General features: G+C 46.5%; 2 protein-coding genes across 3 annotated transcripts in view; one reads left to right on the top strand and one right to left on the bottom strand.

The window, feature by feature from the left end:
* The window catches only part of FBH1 (F-box DNA helicase 1), a 45,457-nt gene extending 42,728 nt beyond the window's left edge, over positions 1-2,729 (top strand). For both annotated transcript variants that reach the window (XM_059912159.1, XM_059912166.1), the window contains exons 20-21: positions 1,627-1,758; positions 2,242-2,729. In XM_059912159.1, the coding sequence (XP_059768142.1) occupies positions 1,627-1,758; positions 2,242-2,412 (303 nt within the window). In that variant the 3' untranslated portion in view covers positions 2,413-2,729. The remainder of the gene's footprint in view (positions 1-1,626; positions 1,759-2,241) is intronic.
* Positions 2,730-9,328: 6,599 nt separating this feature from the next.
* The window catches only part of IL15RA (interleukin 15 receptor subunit alpha), a 54,660-nt gene continuing 40,580 nt past the window's right edge, over positions 9,329-23,408 (bottom strand). Inside the window, exon 6 of the mRNA XM_059909185.1 lies at positions 9,329-9,817. Coding sequence (XP_059765168.1) covers positions 9,546-9,817 — 272 coding nt within the window. The 3' untranslated portion in view covers positions 9,329-9,545. The remainder of the gene's footprint in view (positions 9,818-23,408) is intronic.

Here is a 23,408-nt window from a genome sequence, read left to right as displayed (position 1 = left end):
AGTTATAACTCATGGAAGCAATACTTCTTTGGAGCCTTTAATGTTTATTAGTGTAAAGGAGTCGGGAAACCAAAATGTTTGAAAACCGCTGCTCTGCAGTAGGGTTTTTCCAACTGTAGATTGCAATTTATTAACAATTTAGGAACCTAGTTAGTGGGTTATGATGATCTTTTAAAAAAAAAAGGGAAGTGGAGTAAAGTCTAAAGGAGGAATCAGTCAACAGCATGTGAGGTTACATACTATTTTGTGAAACTGATTTCAGTCTTTTATACATACATGTGTGTGTATGTAGAATTGTAACACTGAGTGGGTTTCTTGACGTGGATCGGGGTCAGAAAAGGTAGAAAGCCCTGGAGGACCTCTTGCATGTGCGGGCGGGAAATCATGTACAAGGATGTTCATTGCTGCGTTGTTGGAAATAATTTGGTAACAACATCAGTCTCCACACAAAGGGACTGTCTTAATAAAATGTGGGAGAGTGAGATGATTGAATCCTGTATAGCACTTAAAAGAAATGTACTAGATGAGAAGCAAACTAACAGTATAACACTTATGTAAATAAATACCTATAAGATGACACCTTATGTTCTTAGAAATATAGGTTAAGTGTAAAGCCAGTTTAGAATGGATTGGAAAGGATGCATGCCAGATTCATGATGTTGCTTTCCCATAGGGAGGGAACGTGATGACAGATGGGCAAAGAGGACTCCAAGAAAATCTCTAATTTTATTTTAGAAAGGATTTCCCACAGTTAGATTGGCAGGAACACTAGTGTTCATATATTTTCTGTTCTTTCCTAAAACAGGTAGCCAGATCCTGAAAGAGAGAAAAACCACATAAATCAGAACCTTGGACACGGATTTTGCAAAAATTGGATAAATAGCCAGTTGTAATCCAGAAAAACATGAAATCATAATTATTTTGTCAGCAAGTATTTGCAGTCTTACTGGTATGCCAGAACCTTATTAACCTCCTGTGGAGCAGCAGCAGACCAGACCCTGGTCCCTGTTCTCATGGCATTTCCCGTCTGGCGTTTGATCTGGGTGCCCACTGTGTGCAGTCGCTAAGCACTTAGCTCTCGGTGTTGTGTGTCTTCCTCACAGCAGCCGGGTGTAGTGGGTGCTGGCTTCTGTGTGTTTTACAGATGGAGAAACTGGGGCTTAGAGAGGTTGAGTGTTTGCCCCCTAGGACAGCCAAAGGTTTGTGAGATGGTAATGGGCAGGATTGATACGGGCAGGTCTTTTTAAGCTCATCTGTAAAGAGAATATACAAGTCATCCTTAATGATTCAGGGACAGGTCAGCCTAAGATAAAATCCAGAAATAGTCCTGAAATATCATTATAGCCAACAGTTTCACATTTGTCCATTAAACCTTTCTTTTTTAAACTGGCCGTCTTAGCAAGAATCCAGCTAGACTGGATCCAGCCGTGAGTGTTCTCTTGGAGACGGTGTTACAGGCAGGAAGAAGGTAGAGAAACGGAGGGAAGATGCAGGGGTCAGTGCTCTTCTCATTCCGGGACTTGTGCAAGGTCTACAGAGTGTTGACAGCCCTCAACTGTTGGGGTGTCCAAGTAGGAAGTGGCAGAGGCATTGCTGTGACTCTTGTCCTCACTGTTTCCTTCCCAGGAGTACTTCTTGCAAGCAGAGCTGACGAGTAATGTTTTGAAGACAGGCGTGGTCCGCTGCTGCGTGGGGCAGTGCAGCAACGCCATCCCCATGGACACCGTGCTCACCATGCGGAAGCTGCCCATCACCTATGTACGTGTCTCGGCCGTGACCTCTGCTCTCCGTAGGATTTAGTTCAGTCGTCTGTGTGCCCATCTGGGTTGTGGGTGAGGGAGGTGAAGGGGAAGCTCGTCCGATCCTTCCACGAGGAAGGCCCGGAGGTGTCCGGTGGGCCTCAGTGTCACAGACGTTGGACACAGTGGGGCCAGGCTGGGTGACCACAGTCTGGGAGGTGGGCTTGTGTGGACACTCAGGTGAGGACTGTTTACCTGGAGGCCCAGTTAGGTTTTTCTTGGCTCTTCATCCCTCACCTTGATACGTTCTGGGGGATTTGATAGAGCAGAGTCCACCCTGGGTGCTTGTGCTGGGGGAGGTACGGCCTCAGGGCCACACGGGCGGGTCTGAAAGCATCAGTCATGATGGCGGCACTGGTGGTGGTTGGTTCACGCTTCTTGGTGGGAAACGCTTGCCCTTCAGTTGTTCCCCCCGCTCCCTTTTTCTCATCCCGCCCTGCAGAGCAACAGGAAGGAAAACAAGGGTGGGTACCTGTGCCACTCATGCGCGGAGCAGCGCATCGGGCCGCTGGCCTTCCTGACTGCCTCCCCTGAGCAGGTGCGCGCCATGGACCGCACCGTGGAGAACATCGTGCTGCCCCGGCACGAGGCCCTGCTCTTCCTCGTCTTCTAAGGTGCAGGGAGCTCTCTCCACCGGCCAGGATGCTGGGTAGACTCCTGCCCCCGCGGACGGCGGCGTGGGGGCTCCCTCCCCGAGACCGGACTCACTCACAGAGCATTCTCCGAGGAAGATGAAGCCGACTGGAGCTGGACTTGCCGTGTCTCCACCCCTGGAGGTAGCCAGACCCCACGGCCCCTCCTCCACGCCAGCAGGCTGGGGGTGCAGGGGATGGTCTTTTGATAAAAAAAAAAAAAAAAAAGAAAAAGAAAAAGGAAAATTATGTATTTAAACTTTTATTACAAGGTTTCGATTAAACAGGCATTGTAGCACTGGCGTTCCATGGTGTGACAGCCCCTGCCTTCAGCCCTGCTGTTTCTGGACTTTCTCCTTTTCTCCGCTTACCCTTTTCAAAGCTCTGTAACTGTTCACAGTGCACACCAAGCAGAGTAGGAGGCTTATTGTCCAGGGTGACAACTAATGCATCAAAAATGAGATTTTTTTCATGCTGTGGGGAATCACACATGTATAAGACACAGGGTGCAACTTTGTCATCACGGGGTTCACAGCCTGAACAGGGAGGCAGCATGACATATAACAAGTGACACTAGCTAGACGCCTTGTGTTCCCACAGGTAGAACGGAAGACCAGAAATACTTGAGAGGGAGCCGGAGTAGGCCAGCCACGTTGGGGGGAGACAGGAGCAGGTGGAGATGGGCAGCTGGTACCTAGTTCACTGCCTGGGGATGCTGGGTGGATGTCGTAATAAAGCTGTTCTTATAGAGACCAGTGGAAAAATCCACGTCGCTTAGCCGTACATGGATCTGGTTTTTTACATTTTTGCCATGCAGCACTTCAGGGATCCAGATGGCAGGTGAGGGCATTGCCCAGAGAGCTCACCAGCTAGTGTCTGAGCCCAGTCAGCGGAGTGGAGAGCAGACTCCTAGCCTCATTGTTGCAGCCGCCCCTAACCTCTCCCACGGCAGGCCTCTAGTGGAGTTTAGCGAGCAGGCCGGTGAGTAAAGCAGGGGTGCTGTTGGATCGGGCTGGGGTTCTTGGAAAGGGTGAGGGACACGTTAACATCTGCATATGGCAGAGAATTCACAGAACGGGCCCTGAAGACAGAGGTGGGACGGGGTGCTTTCATCTGTTCCGCCGGCATTCCTGGCCTGGCCTCTCCTCATTTGGTGCTTTTGGTTAACTCAGAGCAAAACAGCACATGAAAGGAAACGGTTTGGATTTGGAGGTCACAGTGCTCAGAGTCATTCAAAAGAGGGGTTTGTGGGGGTGGGTGGCAAGAGGGGCCGTGAACACGTTTTCTGGAAATCTGCTTTTACCAACCAGAGGGGAAGCAACTTATTTATTGGGGAGAAGTCATGAATTCTCTAGGCCTTCTCAGAGCACCTGATGTGGGGCAGGGCCCTGGTCGCAGGCGTCTGCAGTCAGCCGTGGTCCTGACTCGGAGAGGTGACAGTAAGAAGTGTGATGGGTGTGGGGTGTTTGGAGGCGGGCCGCTCGGGTGTGGGGCAGAGGGCGTCTGGAGAGGGGGCCGCACTGCTGCTCTGGGGCGGGAGGGGTGTCTCTCTCAGAGGGGAGGTCGGAGGACCACCAAAGCAGGTGGTGCTGGAGCTGTTTTTAATAATGGGGTGAGTCGTTAGCTATTAAAGAAGAAAAGAATATTCTAGAAAGAAGGAACAACATGAAGGTGTTGGTGGTCACGGCACTACCAGGGCAAAATGTCAGCACTAGTATTTTGGTACTTATTTTAAAAAATTATAGGATCCAGGAATTGATGCTGGTACTTTATTTTTTAAGCGTTAAGAATTTCTAAAAAATCAGTAAAATCAAATGGTTGGTGTGTTTCAAATAGAAAAACAATTTTTAAATACACAGTAAAAATAGAAATGTTATTTATTTTAGTTTCTTATCAGTAATCAGTTTAAGATAGAAATTCCTATATAAACTTAGGATTTTGTTAAATATACTTATAAAGTTAATTATATTCTATTTATTTTTATTAAAAATTTTTTATTGAAGTGTAGTTGATTTACAGTATTATATTAGTTTCAGGTGTACAACATAGTGATTTAATATTTTTATAGATACACTCCATTTAAAGTTTTTAAAAATGGTTATATTTCCCTGGGCTGTACAATATATCTGTTGCTTATCTATTTTATACGTAGTAGTTTGCATCTCTTAATCCCAAACCCTTATCTATAAGTGTTAAATATCCATTATCACTTTAATATAAGTGATTAGATGGAAAGAGTAAAAGCATTATTCAAAAATGTAAACTAAACACTACATGAAAATGAAAATCTTTTAGATCTTTTATAAGGTATAGTCTTTAAAATATGGGGCTTCCATGATTTCATTTAGTTGTTAATGTATTTTTGTGCACAATTTTCTGTAGAAGTTTGTTTTGTTTTTGTTTTTACACCACGTAAATTGGGAGAAAAAATAATTATAAACTAGTTGCAAATATTTTTCTTTGGTTCATTAATTTTTAAATAATCCCTCTTATTTGATAACTTAGAGGAGTTCTTTTTTCAGTTGTATAAGAATGTGCAGTCTACTGATAGCAAGTTCTAGTTTTTTTGTTTCAAAGTTAGGATTTCTGATTTGTCTCTATCTTTGACTTTATCATGTATATAGAGGTTCTGATGCAGAGTTACTCATATAAAAACAAATTCTGTTATGTCATAATCCATTTGTTTAGAAGGTATTTGAAATAAAATAAAAATTATTCTTGGAATAGAAGTGTTAAAATATCATAGTGCATTGTAGACTATGCATTAGTTTTTCCTTTCACATAATTATTCTCAAAATGTATTTCAGACTTCAGATTTTTTAAAAACTAGGTGATAGTATTTGACCAACCTGAAATATTGGCAAAGAGAAATTTTTAAATGTCACAGAACATCAGCACCTGAAATTGCATTCACTAGAGGTACGCCACTGTAGGAAAGGCTTGGGGAAATGAGATGTGTGTGGCTGGAGAATGTATATAGTAGGAGCTGGCTAGTGAGGGCCAGGTAACAAAGGGCCCTGGACACGAAGGAGTTTGGGTGGTATCCTCAAAGACTATGAGTCAATGAGAGATTTTAAGACATCAGATTTTGTTTTCAGGAAGAACATTCCAGTTGTAGATTGGAGGATGTTTTAAGAAGGTCAGATCAATTAAGAGGCTCAGAGTTGTGATCTCTGTAAGAAATGACAACTGCTGGGCTGGACCAAGACAGGCAAAATGGGTCTGGTGAGGAAGGGATGGACCTAGGTGAGTGGTCCTCAGAGTGTGGCCCCAGGTGAGCAGCGTCAGCATCCCTTGGGAACTTGATAGAAATGCACATTCTGTTCTTCACCCACATCTACTGGATCAGAACCCATGAGACAGGCCCAGCAGCTGGCACTTAACCAGCCCTACAGTGATTCTGATACACACTGAATTCTGAGAACTTCTGCTCTCAGGATTAAAAGGTAGAATCAGTAGGACTTAGTGCTTCAGTGGAAGTGGCGAGTCGGTGATAGGAATCCCAATGGGACCCCCGGTCTTCTGGCCTGTTTTCAGGGTGGGTGAGGGTACCCATCATTGGGACAGAAAACATAGGATGTGGTAGATTTGTATAAAAACAGTGATGGGTTTGGTTTTGACATGTTGAGTTTGGGTGCTTATGAGAAACCCAGGTAAATTTGTCCTGGAGGCTGTTGGGGGAACAGGTGTGTACATCAGCAGACCGGTTTGGGCTGGAAGCAGAGGGTTTAGAGCTGTCATGTGTAAGTGGTGGGTGAGGTAGATCAGTGTAGGGGTCTCTGAGCTCACCCCAGCATAGGGTCCAGAAGGAAAAGAGCAGAGGACAACCAGGCTTGGGAGGAAAAAGGAAGAGGATTCTGTGAAGGAAGTGAAAGCTAGTTCCAAAAGATAGAGCTGCCGCTAAATTCAGGAGAGGAAGGGGTTTAAGCAGGAGAGGGCTTCAGCATCCAGCACTGTCCAGACCGAGGGCAATGAAGGTACAGAGCCAGAGGTGACGATGTTAGTGTGGTCAGTTTCAGTGAGGCCACGAGCCAGACCGTGGGGGCTAAAATGTGGGTGGGGTGCTTCGGATAACTGGATGGACCAAACATACGTATGTACTTCGGTTGCTTCCTGAAACCATACTCCAGTGATGATAAATAGGATTCTTTTTTTAAGGCATAAACCTGTTAGGACAGAGAACATGGAGAAGGTGACAGCCACAAGATTCTGGAGGTTGGAAGGCAGATAAGTGAAGGATAACTGACAGCTCACCCGAGAAAACTGAACCCCGAGCCCAAGAACTCTGAAAAGAGGTGGGACTCGATGGCACCGGGAACCAATGGAAGTAGGGGTAAAGGTGGAGCTGGGAACAGTGGCAGAGAGTTTGTTTAAAAGCCAGTTGAATCCTCACGTTCTTCCTGTTCTGTATAACTGGGCAACGTCTCATCCTCAGCCCTGGCAGAATCCAGAGGTTTAATCTCTGGGGAGGATGAAATCGAGGAGCATCTCATGTGAGACCAGGCACAGCTGAAGGCAGGGGCCGTAGTGAACGCAAGGCCATCGGCCTTAGTGAGCTTGTGCTGCTGCAGCGGAAGACTTGTAAACCACAGACACTGACTCCTCACAGGTCTGGAGGCCGGGAGTGTGAGATCAAGGCGCTGGTGTGTGTTTTGTCTGCTGAGGACCTGCTTCCTGGTTCATAGATGGGGTCTTCTCACTGTGTCCTCATGTGGAGGAAGGGGCGAGGGAGCTCTCTAGGGTCTCTTTTATAAGGACACTAATCCCATCATGGGGGCTCCACCCTTATGACCTCACAAAGGTCCCACCTCCTAAGACCATCACCTTGGGGGGTTAAGAGTCAACATTCTAGTTTGATACACATATGCACACATGCACACACGTGCACATGCTTTAGGTGGGAAATTGACAGCGCCTTCTCTAGGGAGTATAACCAGCTTCAGCAGAAACACCAACAATGACATAGAGTTTCCTTAGGTGACTGGCCAACCAGAGCACCCACCATCTTCAGACCCCACCTAAGTGCTCAGAGTTTCAAACAGGATTTTAGTGCTCAACTCTTATTAAACAGGAGCAGCAAACCAACCAGATGTGGATCGCCAGCTATTTGAAAAGAGCCTCCAAGATGAAGGTTGGATATCAAAACAAACAGAAAAGAATCAACTTGAAAGAAACGGTCTGTGCAGGGAAAAGAAAACATCTAAATTTCTTAAATATATTCAGAGAATAAGAGAAGATAGTGCATCCATGAAGCATCAGGACCAAGTGTGTGTGTGTGTGTGTGTATTTGGAGACAAAATTAAAAGTATAAAATAAAAAACCAGTAGAGTTGTTGAAAGAATTAAGTTGAAAAAATATCCAGGAAGTTGAGCAAAAACAAAGACTGAGAAAAGGAGGGACTTCCCTGGTGGCGCAGTGGTTAAGAATCCACCTGCCAATGCAGGGGACGCTGGTTTGAGCCCTGGTCCGGGAAGATCCCACATGCCACAGAGCAACTAAGCCTGTGCACCACAATGACTGAGCCTGTGCTCTAGAGCCTACGAGCCAAAACTACTGAGCCCGCATGCCAGAACTGTTGAAGCCCGCGCATCGTAATGAAGAGTACCCCCTGCTCGCCGCAACTAAGAATGCCTGTGTGCAGCAATGAAGACCCAATGCAGCCAAAAATAAATAAATTAAAAAAAAAAAAAAGAATTGTACCAATTAAAAAAAAAAAATTAGGGCTTCCCTGGTGGCACAGTGGTTGAGAATCTGCCTGCTAATGCAGGGGACACGGGTTCGAGCCCTGGTCTGGGAAGATCCCACATGCCGCGGAGCAACTGGGCCCGTGAGCCACAACTACTGAGCCTGCGCGTCTGGAGCCTGTGCTCCTCAACAAGAGAGGCTGCGATAGTGAGAGGCCTGCGCACTGCGATGAAGAGTGGCCCCCACTTGCCACAACTAGAGAAAGCCCTCGCACAGAAACAAAGACCCAACACAGCCAAAAAAATTTAAAAATAAATAAATTAATTAAAAAAAACAGTAAACTCTAGAATCAAGTGTGTTAAACAAAGATAAAGCTACATCTAGACAGGTTGTGGTGAAATTCTAGAATATCAGATAAAGAGAAAATCTTAAAAGCCACCAAAGTTAGAGGCCAGATTACCTACAGAGGTACGATAATTAAACTGACTGGTTTCTTTAAAAAAAAAAAAAAAAAATTAGAAAGGAGAACAGTAGTAAGAACCACTTTAAGAGGTTGAGCATCAGGATGCCAAAGGAGTTTCAGGAAGAGAAAGCAGGCTGGAAAAATTTATTTTTAATCATGAAAAATTACCCAGAACTGAATATGAGTTTCCAGGTTGAAATGCTGGTTAAATGTATGAAGATGAACCTCCAGCAAGTCCATTGTGGTGGAGTTTCAGGAATAGTAGAGACAAAGATCCTATAGGCTACCAGAAAGAAGAATGTCATTCATCTACGTACAAACGTCCAGGAATGAAAAAGTCTTCAGATTATGCAATCCCTGCCCTGTGGAGCTGCACCTTCAAAACCCAGGGGAAGTGATTTCCAACCTAGAATCGCAAACCCAGCCAAAGGAGGAATAGAACAAAGGCACGTAAAAATGTCATTCACATGTAAAAATGTCATTCACCATTCCGCCTTCCTCAGGAAGCTACAGGAGGATTGAATTACAGCAAAGAGAAGGGCCAATCAAGAATGAGGAGGACCTTCCCCAGGAAACATGGAGCTCGACCCAGGAGGGCAGGGACACCTGGGCAGGATATTTAGTAAAGGGCTCTTGTGTGCCCTGGAGTTAGTGAGAAACACACAGAAAACGAAGCAAATGGGATGGGGAAACAAGGCGATTATTAAGTCTTTAATAGTTGAAGGGATGTGTTGTACAGGGGAGAGAAAGTGACCATGGTTTACCGCTCAGCTGCACATAATCTTCATAGTATTAATAGTGTCCACACGGGCCTGTCGGCAGGGAGGTGTGTAATGGTGGTGAGAAGGGGAGGCTCCATCTTCCTCTTCCACAGTAGGAAGTCGGTTATGATGCCTGAAACCTAAAAATAGAAGTCACTGGGAGCTTATTACTTGCAGATCCAGAGATACACACCCAAACAATCAGCTACAAGGTTTTGAAATGCTTTCCTTTTGGGAGGGGAGGTGAGGTGCTTTCTGGTAGGGGACCGTATGTAACTCCTGACTTCATCTCTGTGCCGGGTGATAAACTTCGAGAACACGAGTGGGAGGTGGAGAAACGGACACCATCCACGTGGACGAGTCTCAGGAAGCGAGGCTGGAAGAGGTGAGGTGTCAGGGAGGGGACTAGGAAATCTGGAGTGGCAAATAACAGCAAAGATGAGCTAGGGAAGACACAGGTGGTTGATGGGTTGGGACCTGAAATATAAAGGAAACCAGGTCAGTGCACAGGTAAGTGATTAGGCGGAATTTCAGGTGGCTCCCACCCGGTTATTTTATTTTTAGTGAAGTCACAGGTAAGGTCTTGCAGAGCGAGTGTGGAATGTCTGGAGCAGGTGTCGACAGGTGGAAGCACCCAGCCCACTGAGATCAGCACCGAACTTTCAGTTGATGGAGAAGACAAGGGGTTAGATTTACTAAAACACAGTTTACTAAACACTAATGTGGACAGAAGTACAAGGTCCCGTGTGGGAGATGGTCTTGTGTCGCAGGCCCGACCCTGCTCCTGCGGTGGCGGCAGGCCTGCCCCTGCGCCGCCACCTGGGCTAACACAGGACTCAGGCATCTCTCCAATCAGACTGCTGTGGTTAATGCTTTCCCTCAAGCCTCGTCGTTTCCATCAGTCCTTCCTAGTCACCCTGAGCCTCTGGGCTTTTAGGAATGTGGTGGTGGGGACGGTGTAAGTTACCCTGAGATGTGAAATAGGCGGGGTCCCCCCGTCGCCCTCCCCAACTCAGTAAATGGCACCACTGCAAGTTCTTTTGACGTTTCCTCTGAACTATCTCAAGTCCACCCATTTCTCTCTATCCTCTGACGCTTGGACCAGGTCTCTGTCTCGTCCCACCTGGCCTATGCCAGCATCCTCAGCTGCTCTGCACGTCTCCTCTGGCCCCTCCCTTCCCTTCTCCACGTGGAAGGACATGTCTTTTTGTTGTTTTTGTCGTTGTGTTGTTGGCCGTGCTGTCTAGCATGTGGGATTTTAGTTCCCCGACCAGGGATGGAACCCGGGCCCTCGGCAGTGAGAGTGTGGAGTCCTAACCACTGGACTGCCAGGGAAGTCCCAGGACGCGTAGTCTTAAAGTGAAGACTAAATTATGTCACCATCCTGCTTCAAACCTTGCAGGGGTTTCTCGCTGCAATCAGACCATCAGTCTAACTTGGGCTGCAAACAGATGGGTCCTCTTTGCAAAGCCTATTATCTGCTCTGCCTTCACCCAAGGTCATCCTTTAAAGAACCTACCCAGGGCCTCAAGAAGTAGCCGACAGGACTCAACACCCTGGATGGTTTTTTTCCTTTTTTAAATGTCCAATTCAATGGTCCTGGATTTTTTTAATGTAATCATTTTCCTAGTATTACGTTTTCTTGATCTGGAGCCCGTGGCAGAAAAGGTAACATTCTAATGAGTGGTTCGGAGCTGCATGAGGAAGGGCCACTGGCTTCCTGGCCTGAGGTGGAGGGACCTCACTGTCCTGTCCTCCCCCTCTGCTCAGCCTATTTCACATCTCAGGGTAACTTACACCGTCCCCACTTTGTGTTACCAAATTCAGTATCAGGACACTTGGGACCATGAGTCCCCCAGACAGAAGCTCTAAAGGGTGTTGAACAGGAAATGTGACGGTTTCGCAGAGGAGGGCGGGCCGTTTCTGGCCTCCCTGCCATCTCTAGTGTCAGCTTTGCCGCGAGGCTGGCTTCCCCGCGGCGGGCTGCCTGTATCTTGTCGGGCAGTGTGTCCAGATGCAGCAGTGAGAAGAAAGCCTGTCCTCTGTGTCTCTTGGGAGCAAGGAACCCTTCCCCAGGAGCTTCCCCTCACGTCTCAGTGGTCAGAACCGGGTCACTTGCCCATTCCTAACCCAGCCGCTAGCAGGAGGGTAGCTTAAAATAATCAGGATTTGCTTTCCTGGAGTCTGTAATGAGGTCTGCTTCCTTTGATATACATGATGGTGTGGAAGAGAATTAATACCCCAAAAGTGGGAACTCGTTTGAAAAGGAAGGAGAGGGGCAAGCAGGTGCCAGGGCCTGGTTGTCCAGTGTACACATCGATCTCGTCCAGGAAACGACTTCAGCATTTATTAGCATGGTAGACATACTCGGGACTGCACATTATTTTATTTAGTTCTCCCAGCAAACCTGGAGGAGCAGATGATGAAGCAGCCTCTAGAGTGATTGATCAGTAGCACATAGAATAGCGCTCGGGTTAAAACAGGTGTGATCTCCAAACCCGTGGTATTTCCAGCACCACCATGTCAACGGTTGGAACTAGAACTCTTCAAAAAGCCCACATTTGTCAAAAACAAAGCATCAAAGGCTTTCTGATGTTCTCAGCCATGGCATTCTTCAAACCAAATTTTACTGCCAGTTAAAGTGTAGCTGCTATAATTAGGACTTGGGGTGGCAACTAGAATTCTTTCTAAGCTCTCCCCCTGGGAAGCCCCCAAGCTAAGGCTCTAAGGCTTCTGGGAACAGACCAGAGACACCGCAGCCACATGCAGCCCAGGCGGCCCTGGACAACTTGGAATAGAGAAGCTCAGGCGCCCTCTGGATCACATTCATCTCAAAGGGGGCTCTGAAGATTACATGCTTGTTTTGTAATTAGTGCTTTTGGCTCTCTGCCCAAAGAAGTGAGAAAACAGCCCTGGACAGATAACCATCCAAGTTCATGGTGATGGCGTCCATCAGAAGGGGACCTTTGGGTAGCACCTGGGACTTGCAAGACCCTAAGATTCTGCTGATTGCACTCAGTCCCTACAAGACCATTGCTCTTTAAGGCTGCTTTTGTTTCTGTTTGTTTATAATAGTCATCAAGCAGTCCTCCCAGAACCAGCTCGTGTCACAGGCCACCCCGGGGGTTGTAAGAGAAGCATGGAGCTCCACAGTCTGCCTTCCGCCTCGTCTGTCATGTCAGCCCCACAAGTGGTCTGTCATTCCAACTGCCTCCTTCTCTTATGAACTTGTCACCTGCTTCCCTCTGTCTTTACCTGTATCATTCCCCCTATTTAGAACCCTCCCTGCCTATTTCTATTTATTTAAATCACACCCATACTTCAACTCAAGTCCCATTACATCTAAAATATTCCTCAAGTGTCCAGGCCTTTTAGTGATTTCTTCCCCTCCTGAGCTTAACATTATAATATTACTGTGTTCACGCCCCATGTGGCGTTTATATCTGCTAATGTGTGGTATGAAGTTTTTGCTTCGCTTTGTTTTGCTATGTCTCCCCTTTTTTTGATCAGGCTGTAAGCACCTACAGGGTAGGAACCAGGTCTTCACTTAGCATCTCTAGTGTCTAGAGAGAGAGAGAGAGACGAGCAGTTTAGAAAGCACTTTCAAACACCCCATTGATTCTCACCTTTGTGAAAAGGACAATGCAGGTGTTGTTATCCCCACTTTAAAGATGGAATGTCGGTCCTTATAGCTTAGGTGACTCTCCCAAGGTGACAGGGCCAGCGAAGGGTAGAGTGAGAGCTTGGCACTCAGGTAGTCCGAGTCCTGTGCTCCTGCCACTGTTTGAGGTACTATTCAGCAAACTCCGCATTTATAGGACACGTAATAAAGGTTATAGGGGCTCAGAGGCAGACGATTTCACACATTTGAGTAGCTAATGAAGGCTCCCTGGAGCAGGTAAATATCAAGCTGGCTCTTGAAAGGTAGATTGGATGTAGAGAGAATGGCCAAGGACTGGCAGATGGGTTGACCGTGGACGTCGTGCTTGGCCTGTGGGGACACAGGGAAGCGGTGGGCAGAAAGGTGGAGGAGGCAGCCTGGAAAAAGGCCCTGGATGGCCCTTGTGAGGGCTGTGATTTAGTCGAACAGGCTGCTACGTGATCCTGAGGGTCTGGCTGGCATAATCTGTGAAGCTCTCTTCCCGTGCCTACCGGGGGTAGAACAGGGCCACAGGCTTCCGCTGACAAGGTGACTCCTCAACCAAGGAAGTAGTGATGCTGCCTTGAAGCAAGCGAGGAGCAGCGTTACCGGGTAAAACGGGCTGCTGCTGAGGATGAGGGAGGGTCCGTGGGGCTGGAGTTGGGAGGCTTGTGAGCCTCCACATTTCCACTATATCTTTTTTTTTTATCGGGGTATAGTTGATTTACAATGTGGTGTTAGTTTCAGGTGTACAGCATAGTAAATCTTTATACATATACATATGTCCACTCATTTTTAGATTCTTTTCCCATATAGGTCATTACAGAGTATTGAGTAGAGTTCCCTGTGCTATACAGTAGGTCCTTGTTAGTTATCTATTTTATATATAGTAGTGTGTATACGTCAATCCCCATCTCCCAGTTTATCTCCCCTCCACCCCCCGCCCCATTTCTTAATTCCAGTCCTGGGGCCTCGTCCTCATCCAATCAGTGCTCTGCCTTCCAGCCCTCAGGTCTCTTAAACCTGCCGTGGCTGTAAATTCAGCTAACATGATTCAACACTGTGAAGACTTGAGCTCTTAAGTTGGGTTTCCTCTTGGCCTTACACCTCTAAGGCATGCGATTCAGTGGTTACAGAATCTCTAGGTTTTAGACTGTGGCTTGAAACTTGAATAGAGATTTTAGGGATTTGAACTGTGTTCTCTTATCTAAATTATTCAATGCCATGAATAGTAGCCACCCGTCTATGGCCTTGGATTTCTCCACCCACAATATTTTAGGCCAGCTGTGGTGCAGCCTCCCAGAGCTGGGCCTTCAGCGGGCGTGCCGTTCCAGGCCACTCCTGGGGAACTAGTTCACTGCCTGCCCTGGGCTGCTGGAGTCCCATCTCAGGCATGCTAGCCGAGCTTACGCTGTTTTCTGCCCTCTCTAAGGCAGATAACCATTTGAAGCTATTCCTTCTTTCCCTACTTCTCTGTAATTTGCAATACCCGTTACTAGTACCAAATTCCATACTGGTGGGACCTTCTCAGTGACAAGTAATGAAAACTGAATCTGTAACAAGGAAAGAGAAGATGTATTGGAAGAGTGTTGGGGGCTCGTAGAATCACAGGAGGTTGGAGGATTAGGCTTGGGAAACAGGTAGGAACCACAGCAGTCTGGAGAGCTAGGACACAGGCAGCCTGACAACGTTGGATGCCCCTGAAGCCTTGCTGGGCACTGCTCCATCAGTTCTGTTGTGTTCCTTCATCCCATAGTCAGCGCTTCTCACCAGGTGAGGGCATCTGATGGGCCTCATGTGGCTCTGGGGCCCACACCTGGTGGGAGTCGGTGGAGGGGATATTGGCCTTTCTGCGTTGTGGGAGGGAGGGTGCCCCACACGATGGCGGGTCCCCAAGTTGGAGAAGAGGGAGTGTTACATCCCAGATAGCTCAAGACCACAAAAGTAGAATGGGTGGATTTTTAGACAGGCCCTTAGGGGAGAACAGTGTGAACCACAATTCCCTCATAAATGTAGCACCATGTATTTATAAATTCTGTGAAAATAGTCACACGTTGAATTCCTCATAGATTCCCGCTATGTGAGGTGTTGGGGATGCTCTGATCTGAATCAGGCTGCTCTTGCCTTCAAGCAGCGCAGCCTTACGGGAAAACAAGCAAACTCAAGATTCTCAGCTACGTTCTCAAAATTCTGAGGCCAGAATCGAAGAAAGTGGATTGGGCAATTAGAAACACCGAGAAACCCTTAAATGTGCCTTTTTGGTCCCTGTTCTCCTACTTCCTAGTAATGTCTAGAGGAGGGTTTAAAAAGATGAAAGTCGAAGTCTAATTTATTGATCAAGGAAAATCAAGTTAAGATAAAAAAAGTTGATGGGCAATCAGATTTCTTCATGACAAATGTGGAGCACAGGAAATGAGAGAGAAGGGAAAAATGTGAATTATGTAGGTTTGTAGCCAGCTGGCGACATCATCTGGGCTAAAGACCTAACAGCTACAGAACTTGCAAATCCCTTTGGGTCCTGTGTACCATGTCCACTAAAAAGTAAAAATAAAAAGATCGACTCTTCTCAGTGCCTGGCAGATACTGACCCCCGATCATTCTCTTCACTCATTGGTCCAACATTTCCTGGATTTATGGAGTGCCAAGGATCGAAAGATAAATGCCACTTCTCTGGTGCCCCTGGGAAGTATTCTGGTATAATCTCCAAAGATGGTTTCCCTTGATGCCTTTCCTCCTTTTTTGTCATCCCCCCTCCCCTTGGGGCTGGGTGGCCTGGCGACTTGCTTTGACCAATAAAATGCAACAGATATGCCCATCAAATGTGCCAGCTCCTACCTTTGAGGGGCCTGGTGGTTTCTTCTTTCAGCCGCCTGTAAGCGGTCTGGCTGTCCCGAGGCCGCCATGCTGTGAGGAAGCCCAGGCTAGCCACGTGGAGAGTTTACGCAGGGGAGCATTGGGGCCCCAGGCAGTGAGTGAGGCCTTCTTAGACCTTCCAGCTCAGCCCAGCCACTAAGTGAATGCAGCTGAGTTGATGACACAGAGCAGAACTGCCTGGCTGAGCCCAGTCGGCCCCCAGAGACAGTAACGGTGGTGCGGAGCTGCTGTTGGGGTGGCCTGCGATGCGGTGACAGGTAACTGGAGGAGGTAGCCTCACACCAGGTCTGCCTGCAGGACCCTCCCAGGTTGGCTGGATTGGCGCTTCCGGGTAGGAGAGGGGAAGTGGTAGTTTTGGAGAACTCTCGCAGGCAGCCTACAGGTGGGGGCAGGTGGGAGGGAGTAGGAAGGGGGTCCTGATGCCACATAAGAGGTGCACCTGAGACCCCCGCATACCGTTTATCTGCCCTTCCAGCGTACGTTGTTATGGTTTCCATGTCTATTCCTCACTTCCAGGTCACCTTGTGTCCTCCCAGGCCAAGCCCTCTGGGCATCAGTCACTATTTGTGTGTAAAAATGGGGGCCAGATGTAGAACTTGAAGCAGTGCTTGGAGCTGTCAAAGAAGATTAGGGAGATGGGTGCAGAAAGACAAGTGGCTGAGTGCCCCCCAGATCACTTCTTTTGTAGCTTTGCTTGAGAACCTGCTACCCTGTCTCAGAAAATTTGGCCTTACTGTGATTAGGAATATTTTAATGTATTGATCTAGCATGTTAATGACCTTCAGGGCACTGTATCAGTCTCTCAGAATTCAAAGATGAAAGCACAGTTCTTTTCAAGATGTTCATCACTGCTTGATGGATAAATTCTGAGGCCATGGTATGTTCTGGCATCGTAGAGGTTACTTAAACATTTCCCTAGAAGGACTACACCACCTGGTAAGAGAATTCATTTTACCCCTTTAGACTTAAAAAAAAGGACGAAAGAAAAAAAGGTCCTGATTGATTGATCTGTCCCCACCCAACCCCTCTTGGTCCTTTTAGACCTCAACTCCACCCAGCCCTGCTTCTATGTCTAGATCTAATTTTTGTCGTATAATTTACCCAGCTTGAACTTGGTTGGTGCCTGGTAGATCGCAGACTTCTGTGGTGGACCTGAACCGGGTGATTCTGCATCTTCAAAACAGCACCCCACTGCCCCCCAGAGGTCGTCATGTCACTTTGGAAGCAAAGATGATGGTGATTTTGAACCATAAATCCTTGAACTATCCCTGTGACTCAGCTCTCTTCCATCCCATAGAAACGTTTCAGATTCCTGGCTCCACTGAACATCTGCCCTTTTTTTTTTCCTGTCAAGTTAGTTTTAAAAATAACAAGGGTCATACACTTAAAGATTCTTGTAAGAACAAACTGGATCTAGTTAATGGTAAACTCTAGAAACTTAGGGGCAAGCAGCTGAAGAGAGAAGCAAAAAGTTCAGGTAATCAGGCAGGTTCAGGATAATCAAGTACTTAAGGCCAATAGTGAATAGAATGGCCCAGCTCATGTGTTAGCAATGAGTTTTCCTACTTGTTGAAACAGATATTTGCAGATAGTGAAAATGGTGTGGCTCTGAAATCCCCAAAGCAGCCATTTAAAATTCCTCCCCTTCCTTCCTTCACTTTAAAAAAAAATAAATTTATTTATTTATTTATGGCTGCGTTGGGTCTTCGTTGCTGCGCGCGGGCTTTTTCTAGTTGTGGCGAGCGGGGGCTACTCTTCGTTGTGGTGCGCAGGCTTCTCATGGCAGTAGCTTCTCTTGTTGCGGAGCACGGGCTCTAGGCGCACAGGCTTCAGTAGTTGTGGCTCGTGGGCTGTAGAGCACAGGCTCAATAGTTGTGGCATACAGGCTTAGTTGCACCGCAGCGTGTGAGATCTTCCCGGACCAGGGCTCGAACCCATGTCCCCTGCATTGGCAGGCAGATTCTAAACCACTGCGCTACCAGGGAACATGAAGAAGTTTATAAGAAATGGTACTTTGAGAGCCACGGCAGCTTGTGAATTGGTTGCTGTGCCTATGCCCCACCTCGCGGATGCTTGTGCTGTATGATGGGGCAGCTGACACCTGGTTTATAGACCTACCCCTGCACCTGCCCCCATCCCGACTCTGTTCAGACTCTGGCATTAATTGAGCCACATGGCCTTGGGCAAGTCACTTCTCTAGGCCTCAGTTTTCCCATCTGTAAAATGAGGAGGTGGGACCAGGCCCATGATTATATAAACAAAAGTTATAAGCATCAAAGCACGAAAGAAAAGAACACTGTAGGGAAAGAGACAGTGTGTGTACCAGGCATGCCTGGGGCACAACCTGCCACCCGTTGCTTCTGACATGGAAATGCTTTTAAAAATTCTCCAAAACTGTGATCTGACTCGGATTCAGACAAGTCTTTTTTTTCTCCTTTGAGAAAGAAAAGCTGAGCTCAACCATTTGGGACTCTGCATTCCTGATCTCCTTTTTTTATGTGTGGTACATTTCTCGTGATTCTTTCAGTGCATTTTTTTTTTTGTATTGAAAATAGACATTTTATTTTGTTTATACAAGGCACAATTTCAAAATACAAATCTTATAATATGTAGCTATAAAAGACAAGGATATAAATATAAGTGCACATCTATAGAAAATGTCACCAAGTTCAGTTTTCTTTCTGAACCTTTAAATCAAGAGGATTCATTGGGCACAATCTCTCTGCTCCCTTTCAGTGTGTGCAGAGCACCTAGCTGAGAGAGAGGTTTTAGGAGCTGAAATGCTGGTGTCATCCTTGTAAACATTTCCCAAGCCAGGAGGAGCCTTGTAATTCACTTGGAGCCTCGAGCGTATTTCTTTTCTTTGTAAACTGCAGGTCCAGGTGAGGAACGGGAGAGAGAATTGAGCGGATAAGCTGTCCTGAATAAATGTCATGATGAAATAAAAGCCCTGATAGGAAGACCTGAGGCCTTCACTCTCTCCTGGGAAAGTGTCGACCACTGGGACTTTGGGGACTGGGCCCTATGCCCCAGGGCAGGGAGCAAGTGTCCGTCCTGAAACCGGAGAACCCACTCATACGGGCGGTGCCTGAGCTGGGCAGTCGGTAAAATGGTACCAGGATGTTTTCTCACCCTGGCGGGCTTTTCCCCGAGGCCACCGCCCTGAGGCTTCTCTAGGTCCTCTTTGGCTGGAGCAGAGCTGGGCCTTCACTGTGGCCTTTGCTATCCTCGGCGTCCCCTGGAGCCTCCTAGGTCGTGTGGTTAGTTTTCTGTGCCCTCCCCTCTGGCGTCGGTTCCCCCGGTCATTGGCACGACCTCCATGCTTTCCATTTCAACACTGGGTATCTGGTAAGCTTGCCTGTAACGCAGGTAATTCACAGGTTTTGAAAAGAGGAGAGATTAGGTCAAAAGATAGTTCATTTGGGCACTCTGATGGAGAACATCTAGATTGCCTCCACTCACAGGTGGTATTTAAATCTTATTTTGGTATTTTAAGCCCTTTGTCCACCAAGGTTTACCAATGCTGTTGGAGTGGCCTCCCGCACTTTGCCAATCCTCCCTCTGCTAAAGGTGGTGGGTTCAAATGCCAGGCACCATGGAAGGAGCGAGTCACCAGGAGCCCGGCTAAGCCAGGTGTGACAATCTTAATAAAAATGGTGTAATGGTTACAAAGCTTTTAAAACTGCTCCTGACATTTACTTAGTAAGTGTTAAATAAATAAACAAATATTGGACTTCCCTGGTGGCGCAGTGGTTAAGAATCTGCCTGCCAATGCAGGGGACACGGGTTTGAGCACTGGTCCAGGAAGCTCCCACATGCCGCGGAGCAACTAAGCTGTGCGCTACAAATACTGAGCCTGCGCTCTAGAGCCCATGAGTCACAACTACTGAAGCCCATGCGCCGCAACTACTGAAACCCGCACACCTAGAGCCCGTGCTTCGCAACAAGAGAAGCCACCGTAGTGAGAAGCCCGTGCACCGCAACGAAGACCCAACGCGGCCAAATATAAAGAAATAGATTAGTTAATTTAAAAAAAAACAAAAAACCAAATATTAATCAGTCCTTGAGAAGCCAAGAGTTAGGGATGCAGAGCGTCTTAATTCCACAGTTCCCTGTCATTGGACATGTGTTTTAGGCCCTGAGTATGTGGGTCTGTGGATTATACAGTCTACCTCCTGAGGATAAGCAACTTTTAGGATGTTTTAGAGTAAGCACTTTGAGCTCCTTGGAGTGAGGGCTAAACTGTAAATTAGGACTCTAGGCCAAGTTACCAAAAACAATTTTCTAAAAGCCAACTTGTTGAATGACAAATCTACCTAATAACCTATTTGCAAATTATCAGTTTATGGCAAGAATCGACTCACCAAATGCCCAAGTAGTCACACTTATCAGGTTTACCAGTTCTTCTTATAGATATATTTATGACTTTTCCATAATATAGTCAGTGAATATTGATGTTTTCCTTTTATGAGCATATTTATTGGCCATATATATCAAATTTACAAATCCTTTTTAAAAATATATTTTAATGTATTCTTAAAAAAGATTGTGTATATATTCTTTTCTAATATAGTCAATGAATATATTCATTATTGGGACTTCCCCAGCGGTCCAGTGGTTAAGACTCTGCCTTCCAATGCAGGAGGCATGGGTTTGATCCCTGATCGGGGAGCTAAGATCCCACATGCCGTGGGGCGCGGCCAAAGACTAAAATAAATAAAGTAATGGAAGGAAATTAAAAAATATATATATTCATTATAATCTCCTAAGAATGTAATTCCAACTACAACATTTTATGTGGTATTTAGTTGTAATGGCATTCTTAAAATCCTTTTAAAAATCATTTTCTATTTTGCTAATATTTTAGCATTTGGGGGGATTTTTTGATGAATTTTTAGGTAAAATATCAACCTTACTTTGTTGATTTCTAAACTTTGAGGTTTGTGGCATTTCTTTTGCTTGGGATGGTATTAACAGCTTTTGAAGATTTGTGTGAATTTTTTGATGGCTGTTTTTCATTTTGGCTTTACAGTAGCATTTCATGGAATGTTCATTTTGTCAAAGGTAGGCTCGAAGTGTGATATAATCTTTGATATAATATTTAGAAAAAAATATTTTATAACTAGTGACTAAAAGTTTAGTTTCAACACACCTGATATGTCTGGAACAGCCATATCACTATGGAATTCTAAACTACTGGCTACTAACTGATGGAAGTACAAAATCAAGGCTAATATGCCACTTGAGGCTTTTACGAAGGAATAGTAAAAATGCGTAAAGATTAGAAAAATAATAAAAACTGAAATTTCAGCAAGTGGCAGAAACAATCTTGCCACTACTGCTGAAATACAGAATTTCAAGTGTTAGAAATTCCAAGGCCAACATGAATGAGCCTATTTATGGGGAAGCATATCTGTATTTAACGAGTACGTTCAAGAAGAATACATTCGTGACTATATCATCAGAATTGCAGATCCATCAGATTGGTTATTTGGAACCTTCTTTCCTTCTGAATCGGCTTTCGGTGAATTGGCCCCGTGTCATCTCTTGGCTTCTGGCTGCCCGGTTCTGACCAGTGGCCTGCGGGCTGCTTTGGAAAGTGAAGGGCACAGGCCCGACTCAGTGACCACTCAGCCCCGACACTCCTTTTGGTGAACACAGACGGGGTGCATGGAAGTGCCTGCGTCTACAGCCAGGAAAGGGGGTCTTCCTTGGACAGGGCAGGCCTGGGGTCATCCGGATGCAGCCCTTTTCTTGGGGGAGGAAGCATCTTTTTTTTTTTTAAAGGGAACACTATTTATTTATTTATTTATTTTGGCTGGGTTGGGTCTTCGTTTCTGTGTGAGGGCTTTCTCTAGTTGCGGCAAGCGGGGGCCACTCACTGTCGCGGCCTGTCTTGTTGCGGAGCACAAGCTCCAGACGCGCAGGCTCAGTAGTTGTGGCTCACGGGCCCAGTTGCTCCGCGGCATGTGGGATCTTCCCAGCCAGGGCTCGAACCCGTGTCCCCTGCATTGGCAGGCAGATTCTCAACGACTGCGCCACCAGGGAAGCCCAGGAAGCATCTTGTGCGGTGCGAGTCTTCCGTCTACTCACCTTGACCTTATGTAACGTACGTAAAGTACCAGAAGACATACCACGCACACTCCACAGAGCATGGCGACCGACGTGGAGATGGCCGCTGGAAAGAGAGCAGAACTGAGTTGGCATTGAGCTCGAAGGCCCAGCGTCAGATTTGTTTCTGAGACTGAAAATTCTTTACGGTTTACATTCCTGCATCGAGATCCAGATGCCTTCCTAGCCAGCTCACCATTACTAACAGTTCCCTGAGGTCCAGCTGTTCAGCCTATTCTACGTCTGGGCAGAAAGGACACTCCTTTCCCACCAACACTGCCAGTTCAAACCATCCCCATTCGCGTTATCCGCATCCTCGTCCTTCCCGATCAACGTGGCATGGGTGATGGGGCAGGGACGGGAGTGAGGCCAGAGGAGAAAGTAAGGGCCTCAGCGATCAGAAGCTGGGCGTGAGCATCAGGGCGAGGGCACCAGCACCCCAGGAGGAGAGGAAGCTGCTGCTAAACCCGAAGGTGGGGAAATAGGGCAGGGATCCTCCTCGGTTGTCCCCGCCACAATGTCCCCCTTTTCTCCACCTTCACAGAATCCTGATTTAGAAACAATAGCAGGCAGTGCCATTCTTCTTCCAATTTCATCTTTACTATGTTTTTTTATTTGCAACTGTCTACGGTGGTGTTAAGAAGGGTGTCATGAGGCAGGTGTTACAGATTAGAAGAGAATAAGGTTAACAGTTTAGGAAAAGGGGAACACATGTTTCTTCGGAGTTGAAAGGACCAGCATTGGGAGGGGGACTTGAGGGTGGAGGGCCCCAGGCACGATGGCTTGAGATTGTTAGGGAGGGTGGGATCTTCACATGGAAGCGAGAGGGCTGAGCCTGAGGGCAAGCTGAACAGAACTATCTTTAAAACATTTGTATCGGTCATAAGCGCCAAGCAGATTTGGCCAGTTTGCCTTGCTATTGTGAAATCTCCCTGCAAAAAAATCGCCTATGTGCCCTGTGTGTAAGATGACAACCCTGAACGTCTGGGGACCCAGGAGTCTCACTGTGGACCAGGAGGCACATTCATCTCCTGAACTGTTGAGCTTTTCAGACCTGCACCTATACGGACAGCACACAGCCGTGTGTACAAGGATGAATCACCCATGACGTGGCCTTAAAAATAGAACTTTCCTGAAAAACAAATATAAGGATGAGGGGAAATACCCAGATTCTCTGCAGGGTAGAAGAGGAAATGGGTGAAGTTTTTCTCAACGGCAGTTAGCAACATGTAACAGAAGCTTTGGAGAAGACCGTTTCCTTTGACTAAGTCCACTACTAGAAATTTATTCTAAGGAAATAAGAAATATATATACAGTATTCACTAAAGTATTGTTTAAAATAATTTTTAAAATGTTAATCTAAATCTCTTGTCAGTAGAAAATTAGTTAAATAAAATGTGGCATACCCACACAATGGAATATTATTCAGCTTTTTAAAACTAT

Source organism: Balaenoptera ricei, chromosome 2, assembly GCF_028023285.1.
Source record: "Balaenoptera ricei isolate mBalRic1 chromosome 2, mBalRic1.hap2, whole genome shotgun sequence".
NCBI lineage: Eukaryota > Metazoa > Chordata > Mammalia > Artiodactyla > Balaenopteridae > Balaenoptera > Balaenoptera ricei.
The sequence above is the reverse complement of the archived record's forward strand: the minus strand, read 5'-3'. Positions and strand labels throughout refer to the sequence as shown.